At 56.9% G+C, this 9,798-nt stretch overlaps 1 protein-coding gene across 2 annotated transcripts; it reads left to right on the top strand.

Moving 5' to 3' along the window:
* Positions 1-1,766: 1,766 nt before the first annotated feature.
* LOC102575152 (zinc finger protein RFP) lies at positions 1,767-9,310 on the top strand. 2 transcript variants are annotated; one of them, XM_059715145.1, is made up of 8 exons: positions 1,767-2,410; positions 2,724-2,819; positions 3,465-3,695; positions 3,998-4,020; positions 4,948-5,060; positions 6,078-6,098; positions 6,827-6,853; positions 8,279-8,458. In XM_059715145.1, the coding sequence occupies exons 1-8, from the start codon at positions 1,994-1,996 to the stop codon at positions 8,443-8,445; spliced, it is 1,095 nt and encodes a 364-aa protein (XP_059571128.1). In that variant the 5' UTR covers positions 1,767-1,993; the 3' UTR covers positions 8,446-8,458. The 2 variants fall into 2 exon arrangements, with proteins under 2 accessions (XP_059571128.1, XP_006268563.3); XM_006268501.4 differs by lacking the exon at positions 8,279-8,458 and adding an exon at positions 8,465-9,310 and having other exon boundaries at positions 1,807-2,410.
* Positions 9,311-9,798: the final 488 nt, after the last annotated feature.

Below are 9,798 nucleotides of genomic sequence, written 5' to 3'. Positions count from 1 at the left end.
ACCGCCTGCCTCCAGAGGGAATCTCCACCTCCTCTAGAGGATACTAGTAAGTAAGCTACCTGAGATCTACCTAGATATATAGCTTGCAGTAACTCAGATGAGCGATCAAGGGCTACCATGACACTGTTCGCTCTAAGGTATTTCTCTGATATTGCGCTACCCTGTACCCTAGTCCAACCCTACTCCTTGTAACCAGTAAAGTTCTCCTTTGTACCTAGCATTGGAGACTTATTAGGAGAGGGTCTAGATTATGCCTTGGGGTCCTCTTCGTTCAGCTGACTAAGGGAAACCACTATCTGTGCTTCAGACTGAAGGAAGCACCCCAAGTTCTTGCAGTGGGTCAAGTACCCTGAAGGACTACTAGGCCTGTGTTTCCCAGAGGGCACAGGTCCCAGATCAGTCCAGATGCTGGATGGTGGCAGCATTTACCCCTCAGGCTTGTGAGTGTACTCCAGGAAGGGGGTTGGCTGGATGTGAGGCACCCCAGGGAGGCACTCGGAGCCTGGAAGGCAGTCAGGTGCAGTGAGGTGGGCAGCTCAATGCAGGAGCGCCCCCTACTGGCCTGTGACACCCCCTACCAGCCGGAGTGCTCACTGTCAGGGGGGCACCAGCACTCTTGGGGGGGGGGCATGTGCCCCCCATGTGTCACCTATGAGCCCAGGGGATGCTGTGCCGCTCGCTGCATTGTGCAGCATGGGCCAGAGCTGCACCCCACCGGGCACCTACGCCCTGAGCGCCCCACCTGCTGCTACATCCCCATACCCCCACCTTCCCTCACACCCACACCCTGCCACCATGACCCCCCACATATACACAAACCCACATCCTACCACACACACACCCCACATACCTCACAGGCCACACCCACCATATTCAAACACACACACACAGACCTGCCATACACACATACCACACAATATACAAAACCAAGGATTTATTTTTGAGTTATTACGAAATCACATCTATACAGGCAACCCCCGCTTAGCGCTGTTCATCAGTTCCTGAAAAAACAAGTTTTAAGCAAAATGTGCGTTATGTGAAACCAAAAGTATTTGATGACCCAAGATGGCAACCGCAATTGTTTTTAATGACCCAAGATGGCACCCGCAAGCGCTATAACGAAACTCGCCGAGTGCTAAGTGCAATCAGGTATCAATTTCAAAAGCGTGTTATAGTGAAATAACGCTAAGCGAGACAGCGTTAAGTGGGGGTTGCCTGTATACAGTGCACAAACACAAATCATGAGAAAAATATTTTTTGTAATAAAATTTTAATATGTTATGGTAGGTGTTTGACTTTTAGTGTATGATTTGGTTTTTTTTCTGGTGCTAAGGTGGCACATCCCCTCCAAAAGGAGTATGTGGGGGGGGGGGGAAGGAGAGGGACTTCTGGTGGCAAAGGTCAGGGATTTGGGGGGGGCAGAGTTCTGGTTCCAAGGTGGCAGCCACAGGGCAGGGCTACCCACGTGGCCCTCAATAGCTCAGCAAAACTCCTTAAGCTGCCCGCCACCTGAAATAATTGCCCACTTCTGGAGTAGAGTCCATGCCCATGGGGCTGGCTCCAGCCACCAGAGAAAGTCCCTGCTGGGCCGGGCAGAGGGGACGGTCTTTCCCTGCACAGACCCCGCTCAGGGAAGAGCCCTGCTCAGCCCCGGCTCCTGGGTCAGTGGAGGAGGCTGCAGCAACTTGTGGCAGACTTTGTCCCTAACTCAGAGCCAGGAGCTGCCCCTGAGAGCAGCCCAGGCTGCACCCCCCAGCACAGGGACTTCTCCAGCTGGAGCCAGCCCCAGACCCAGCAGAGACTGTGTGCGTGTTAACTGCTCCCCTGCCCTGGCTCTCCCTGCTTGGGCTCAGGGGCTGCTAGCACCCGGGGCTCCGCCCAGGCCTGGCTGGAAAAGCAGGAAGAGAGAGGCCCTGCCCCAGGCTGCACAGCCTGTTGCACTCAGGAAACTGAAACCAGCTGAGCTGCTGCTGCTCCCCTCTGCCCAGGAGCCATGGCTGCGGAGGACCTGGCAGGGAGCATCCAGGAGGAGCTGACCTGCTCCGTATGTCTGGACTATTTTTCGGATCCAGTGACTCTTGGCTGTGGGCACAACTTCTGCCGTGCCTGCATCGACCAGTGCTGGGGGGAGTCGGAGCCAAACTGCTGCTGCCCCCAGTGCCGGGAAAGGGCCCCGCGGAGACACCTGCGGCCCAACCGGCAGCTGGGCAACGTGGTGGAGCTGGTGAAGAAGCTGAGGCTGCAGGAGGAGAAGGAGCCCAAAGGGCAGTGCATGTGCGAGAGGCACCACGAGGCTCTGAAGCTCTTCTGTGAAGAGGACGAAGCCCCCATCTGCGTGATCTGCCGAGAGTCCCGGGTGCACAGAAATCACACGGTGATTCCCATCGAGGAGGCTGCCCCCGAATACAAGGTAGGGAAGAGCTGTCCTGGGCCTGGGAGTCACAGCTCCGGCTGCTCTGCAGTCAGGCACCCCTGTGTGCGTCTGATCAGCCTGGACCAGAGCCGGGACCTGCCGAGATTGGGGCGCAGGCACCTGGCGGGAGACAGCGGGTCTGGGAGGGACGGGACAGGTCCACCTCCCTGGCCAGGAGTCCCCTTACAGCTGGGGTCGCTTGCTCTGCGGCTCAGGCCTGTGGGAAGTGCTCGCAGAGCCTTGCTCTGTGCAGGGAGGATTTTACTGCAGGGCACAAACCGGACATCAGAGCTATTTCCTGTCTTTGCAGGAGCAAATCCAGAGCCATGTGGAGCGCCTGAGGGAGCAGAGAGAGGAGCTGCAGGGCCTGAAACGCGCTTGGGAGCAAGAGACCAAAAAGCTCCTGGTAGGTGCCCGGCACAGGGAAGGCAGTGGTGGCAGCATGGTGGGGGTCTCGGTGCTGCTCCGTGTTGGTGGAGTTGGGAGGGGAGGAAAGATGTTCAGGTCTGCAGCCGTGCAAAGTACAGGGTCAGATAAATAGCGCATGGCCAACCATGAGAATGGTCTCACTTCCCTGGTGTAAATCAGGAGTGACAGCCCTGAAATCCAGGTGGATCCTGACAATGTTTACAGGTGTAATGAAAGCATTGTCCAGCCCTGCTCCCCAAGGCTGGGCAGGGAGGGGAGGGCAGGTGCTGGGCCTGGACGAGGGCTCTGGAGCCCCTTCAGCAGGTCAGGCAGGGCCCTTGCAAGGGGGACGGCTTCTACGTCATGGATGAGTCGCAGCAGTGCTGTGCTCTCAGGGCTCTGCCCTGCAAACCCCTGCATCATGGGGGACCTGCTGCAGCTGCAGTGCTGGGGTGGTTGGGAGCCCTGAGAAATTCCCTTCCTGTACCGAGAGGGCTGCATTCCCCAGAAATGCCCTGGACTTGACACTGTGGCGTGTGAATGAGGCATTTCCTGCATCCTGGAAAAGACTGCTCCCATCTCCCTGACTGTCCATTTCCCACCTCTCCTTCCCCCTGCTCCTTCATGTCTCTGCCCATCCCAGAGGCAGACGGAGCTGGAGAGGCAGCTGGTGGTGTCTGAGTGCAATGGGCTGCGCCAACTCCTGGATGAACGCGAGCGTGTCCTCCTGGCCCAGCTGGGGGAGCTGGATGCAGAGATTGTCAGGAGGAGGGAGGAAAATGCCACTTGCCTGCATGACGAGACTGCCCGCCTGAGTGCCCTGATCACGGAGCTGGAGGGGAAGTGCCAGCAGCCAGCACCTGAGCTCCTGCAGGTGAGACTGCATTAGATGTACCCAGCACCCAGTGTAGAAAGTTGACAGCCTCTGAATCCCAGGGAGCTAGCAGGGTGATGCAGGGACCCAGGATTGAAGCTGCAAGGAGACACGGATTGGGGCAGTCAGGGAGGCAGGGCAGGGTGGTGAAAGGTTGCTCCAGTTCCTGCCCAATGCCCCGGGCCCAGCCCAGAGGGGCAGCCATCCCCGTCAAGCAACAGTTATAAGTGGGGCTGCTCCTGGTAGCACAAGGACGGGCTGGGCTGTGACAGTGACTCTGTTCTGTTTCTTGTCCCCGCCAGGATGTCAGAAGCACTGTGAGCAGGTACGTTTGGGTTTCATCTCACCCCTCCTCTCCCATTGGCCAACACTAGACTACAGCCTCAGCCACCAGCACCTATCCCTGGGCCATTCTCAGCCCTGGACCCGGCCTCTATCCACGTGGCCCTGGGGTTGCTGTTGCCACCCTGTGACCCATCCTGAGCAGGGGATTGCCCCACAGTCCTGGGTTCAATAAGCCTGTCCTCATGGCCTGGTTGGAATCTGGCCTCTGTAATGGCTGCAAGTCTGTCCTGTCTGAGGGACACAGGGATCGCGGAGTGGGAACCGAGTGTCTCAGCCCAGGCCCTAGTGGGACAGGGTCCATGGGCAGGGATGCCAAAACAGCCCCAGCCCCTTTTAGGCTGGGAATGAAAGGGAGGGGCAGCTGGGCCTGGAGGACGGGCCCCTCAGTCCCAGGAGCAGCTTTTCGCTGTTCCAGAGTGCCCTGGGTCAGGCCCCATATCAGAGGGGCTCTGGCTGGCATTGCCTGGTCTGCATTTCTCTGAGGATGGACCAAGGCCAGGGCCTGTTAGGAGTGTGAACATCTCCAACTCCTGCACAGTGCAGCTGTCTGGATGAAAGCCCTGGGACAAACTCAGCCACACCACAAACCAGCTCATTCCCAGTACAGCTTTCACCCCCGACACTGGTGCAAGCTGTAGAGGGAACAGCGCTGCTTTGCTGGTGTGAGCTGTGGCTGCACAGGAAGAGTTTGCTGGTTGAGCTCTGCTGGAATAGCATTACTAGAAACTTGAATACAAATATCACCTCTCGGTCCCCAGGGTTGGGAACCAGCAGACTGCACAGGCCCCGCCAGGCCTTTCAGACCCTGTCTCTGCCTTATGGCCCACCCATTTCCCTTTGTAGCCTTGAAGATGTGGAGGCTTCTGGTTGAGGTTTGAGAGGAATAATTGCCCTTGTATCTCTGCAGGGCCAAGGAGGGGACACCTTTGCATCCAGCCCCCAAGTTCCCTGAGCTGGAGAAGACAATCTGGGATTTCCCTGGAGAGAACAAGCTGGAGGAGGCTCTGATGGGATTCCTGAGTAAGGGGCATTTCCAGAGCCGCTGTCTCATTGTATTGGGAGAAGAGGAGAGGGTCCTCTGGGAGAAATTGTGGAGCTGGGTTATGGGAGCCCTTGCATTCATGTGTCCAGAGGACCAGAGCTGGACTCAGAGGCCTGTGGTCCATATCCTGGGAAAGCCCTTGGCGCCTCAGCTCTGCAGGGCTGCGCGGGGTGGACTCCATGGGGATGATTGAAGAGGAGCTCATTATTTGTCATTTCCCATCTGTGTGGTTCTGCTGCCTCCTGCTCAGGCCCTGGGCCCTCTAGCACAGGCCTGGTGCTCTTGGCAGCCCTGGCAATACAAAAGTGTCCTGTGTTTCTTTCGCTCTGGGATTTGCTGCTTAATATGCAGATCCTGACACTCAGAGCTGGAACTGTAGACCCAGATGCCCCGATGTGAATAGACATGCACAGGGTGAGAGCTTCCCAGAGGCATTTGTGCTGGTGCAATAGCTGCCAGCAGGGGTCTGGGGAGGCCTGAGGTGAATTCCCCGAGCAACCCCAGGGAGTCCTCACAGGGAGGGTTTGGCTGGATTGTGGAGCTCCAGGAAAGCTGTTGTGAAGGGAAGCAGCCATTTTGCTCCGAGCTTTCCTGGGTGCATGTAGGGACTGACAGTGAGAGTGCCGTCCAACATGCACCTGCTCTGTGACAACACCCATCAGTGTGGGGGAAGAGCCCTCCCCGGTGCATCCCCTGTGGTTCAGAAGGGTGGGCAAGGGATTTTTGGGGAGGGTCTTGGCTGCCCGGAGAGACGTCACTACGGTTGGATTCAGAGCCAGATCCTCAGTGCCCGCAGTCCTGGGCCTCCAGGGAGGATGTCTGATGAGTCCACCTGAGCCCCTGGGACTCTGGCAGCTTGTGTGTTAGTCCCCATCCTCACCAGCTCTCTAGGGGAGTCAGCACAGGAAAAGTCCTGGGAGTCCTTACCAGTGCCAATTGTGAATAAAAAAAATCCCGATGAGGACTAATATGTGGCTTGTCCTCTTTTCTTGCAGAGGGGCTGGCTGCAGAGAAAGGTGAGTCCTGGACAAATGCTGAAGGGGAGGAAGCAGCCAATGGGTCCCCGTACCGTTTTGTTGGGGCTCTGGGCTGAGCAGTGTGATGTGATTCTCGGAGGAGAGAAGCCCGCAGGGGACATGTGGGAAGGGCATCTGTCAGAACAGCCAAGGGGAGTCAAATCTTTGTCCATTCTTGTCTCTGGGCCCTGTCGGGAGAAGGCCTGGGGTGGGTCTGTTGGGAGCTTGTGCTGCACAGTCAGGTTGGTGCATGTTACTGTGAGATGACAGTAGTTGGAGACAAAGCACCCAGACACAGAGGGGACAAGCGGGGGCTGCTGAGAAGGGGAGGCCGCAAATTGAGACGTCCTGCAAACATAAGGGCATGGAGAAGCGATAGCTCCACAGTGACACCAAACCCCCTGGTGCCCCTGGATGCTGGGATTTCCCATCCCAGACAGGACCATGGGCCACCCTTCTGGGCCAGGCTGCTGTGACAGGATTCAGGTGCTGAGGGTCCCCTCCACCTGGGACTCCCAGTGTTGGAAATATTTCAGTTCTCCATGGGCTTCTGCAGGGCTGTGTGGCAAATGCTGCAGCCCTGACTCCTCTCTTGCCCCAATTCCTGTGCAGTTTCAGCTGTTTGGGCAAACATGGACAGCAGGATTTGTCCTACTGTCAGCACTGAGTCTTGCTGTGGTGACTCTGCTGTGTGAATTCTCACCTCTCTCTCTGCTACTTGATTCCAGAATTCAGAAGAGCCCGAGGACACGCAGGTGAGTGACCCTGACCCCGTATCAGTGACCCCAGAGCCCTCCTTGGAGAACTTTGTTTGCTACAGCCACTTCTGCCACCTTCAGAGTGCCCTGAAGGTGGGCTTTGTTCCTGTGACCAGGAAGAATTAGTGCATCCCTCCTGTCTTTTCCTTTTGCTGCATACAGCCCAGCACACTATGTGCCCTGGGTCCTGGTCAGAGCTGGTCTCTGAGCCATGTGAGACCCCAAGCCCAGGATGTTTTGGGATCCTCAATCCATCTCCTTGGCGCTGTCTAAGCTGCATGCAACAGCACCTTTTGTTACAGTTGGTCTGCCGATTAGGGTGCCCACACTGACCAGAGCCCAGCAATGTCATGAGCCTGCCTTGGCAGACCTGTGCCTGGGTTAGGAAGACTGATAGGTAGGTCTTTAAGGGGCTTTCATGCCCCAGGTCAGCTCTATGGTGAGGACGATCCCTGAGGCTCTCAGCAATGGGGCAGGCTCTGCAGGGAGATGTGAAGTTTCTCACTTTTCACGTCCAGCTGTGCAGAGCTGTCACCATCTCCTCTCCTGAGACGAGTGAGCCTGGAGCCAGGCTGACTATGGGGAGGGTCTGCCCTAGGTCTGTCAGCAACCAGATTGGGGTGTGAGAGCTGGAGCCCTGTGGGCACCCCAGCTCTGCTGGTATCTGCCACTGGGGGTGGATGGTGCAGGTATACCCTGGGGCACTGAGCTTAGGTTTCCTGGTATTTTCAAATGGGCAAGACTTCAGCAGTCTTAGTGTGGTCCAGAAACCCACCTATTGGGAGCCAATGGGATTTCTACTCCTAAATTGTTCATATTGGTTTGCAGATCCCAATCTGCCTGTGACGCATAGGGATAGGACTGTGTAATACTTGGTGGGAAAAGACCCCTGTCCCAGCAGTGCCCCAGGCCCTGTCTGCACAGCATGTCCTTGGCCCAGTACGTGACCCCCAGTACAGACCCCTAGAGCAGGTGCACTGCATGGGGTGAATGGGGACTTGCTGATGGTGCGACTGAGCCCAAGGGGAGGGGCAGTGAGTGGGGAAATGCCTACTCCCCCCTCCATGCCCCCATAGTCATTTGAAATGGGCTCTTGTGCTCGGTTGTCAGTGTTTCCTGAAAACAGATCGGCACAGCCTGGACTCTCAACCCTCCCCTGGGCTGGGCTGGGCTGTGTGAGAGTTGGAGCTGGCAGTGGGGCTGCCCTGGGTACAGCTCTGTGCCCATGGGGGTGGGACATGGAGGGGCTCAGCTGGGACAGAGCAGCCCAGCCAGGTGTGGGCAGAGGCAGGCACCAACCTGCTATTATGATATTTTCCCATGTCCCTCCCCCTTCTTTGTGCCTGGCCTGTCCCCACCCCATGGTGCTTTCCCCTCTCCTCTTTGTGGGCTCAGCACCTGCCACTCTTGCCTCTGTTCCAGGGGGTGAAGAGGCCTGGTGGGAATATCCCACTTTGCCCTGGAGTCGCTTACAGTTCTCCCCATGTCCCCTCCGTGCAACGGTGATTTCAGAGGCAGGGACTGACCAACGATTCCTGGGATGCAGTGAATTCCCTGTGATCCCTGGGACCCGCCTGCCCCAGCCCTGACCTGTGACTCTCTCCCCAGTGGACGTGACCTTCGACCCAGACACGGCAAATCCCGACCTCGTCCTGTCTGAGGATCGGAAATGTGTGAGGGACACGGACACGCAACAGGATCTGCCTGACAACCCTGAGAGATATGACACTGACCCAGAAGTCCTGGGCTCTGAGGGGCTCATGGGCGGGAGGCACTACTGGGAGGTGGAGGTGGGAGACAAGAAGGCCTGGGCTCTGGGCGTGTGCAGGGAGTCTGTGGACAGGAAGGGGGGGGCCATACTGGCACCTGAGGAAGGATACTGGACTCTGTGGTTGCAGGATGGGAAATACGAGGCTCTCACCTTTCCCTCAACGCCTGTCCCCCTGCGGGTGCAGCCCACACGGATGGGGGTTTTCCTGGACTATGACTCGGGCAAGGTCTCATTTTACAACGTGACTGATAGGTCCCACCTCTTCACTTTCACTGACACTTTCTCCGGGATCCTGCGCCCATATTTCTATACTGGTGTCTCTGATGGCACCAACACAGCTCCCTTGATCCTATGCCCGGTCCCAGCCCAGCCCTGAGGGAATCGCTGTCACTACCATGACACATGTGGCACACACTGTCCCCTCCCAGCCCTGCCTGACTGCCAGCCCCTCCAATGGAGCTACTTCAGCCTGGACCCTGTTGCTTTCCTGCTCCTTGGGGTTCATCTCCCAATCCCCATATTCACATCATTGCCCACTTGAAAATCATCTTTCTGCAGTTTCCCTGGGTTTATAACTTAGTTGCTGTATTGTCTTCTTACACCCCGTGTCCTCATCTCCCCCCCTCTCCCCCCCACTCGTTCCTTTGCTCCCTGACTTATATTTAAAAAAAAATTGTCGGACAGTCTGTTTCCTGCACTTCCTTCATTGCTTCTGATGAGCTGAGCTCTTGCACATAAAATCTGATACATTTTGGAATCAGTGAGTCCAGTGGTGCTCAAGCTTTCTGGTGTGTGAGTCCAGGGCTATGCACCAGTTCTGGGGCTGCATGTGGGGTTGGACTGGACAAGTGGCCTTGGATGCACCCTGGGCACTGCTGTGCAGGTGGGGGCAGCATCACTCCCTTTGTTCCTGCCAGCCCAGCGGCTCCTAATTTTTTCTCAACCCTGCCCCCAACTTTATCCCTCCTTCTGCCCACAGTTGGTGCCCCAATCTCCCCAATTCATTATTCTACTGTGTGCGGCTCCCCCATATCTAATCATTCAATGGTGGGGGAGCTGTTAGTTGAACAGCTGGCACCACTCACCAACCACAAAATTTCTAGACCTGTGGGTATCCCCAGGTTCTGCAGGCCCAAATGTGGCCCATGGGTGGGGGGGCTGAACCCCCCTG

Source organism: Alligator mississippiensis, chromosome 11 (genome assembly GCF_030867095.1).
Source record: "Alligator mississippiensis isolate rAllMis1 chromosome 11, rAllMis1, whole genome shotgun sequence".
In the NCBI taxonomy this organism is placed as follows: domain Eukaryota; kingdom Metazoa; phylum Chordata; order Crocodylia; family Alligatoridae; genus Alligator; species Alligator mississippiensis.
The sequence above is the reverse complement of the archived record's forward strand: the minus strand, read 5'-3'. Positions and strand labels throughout refer to the sequence as shown.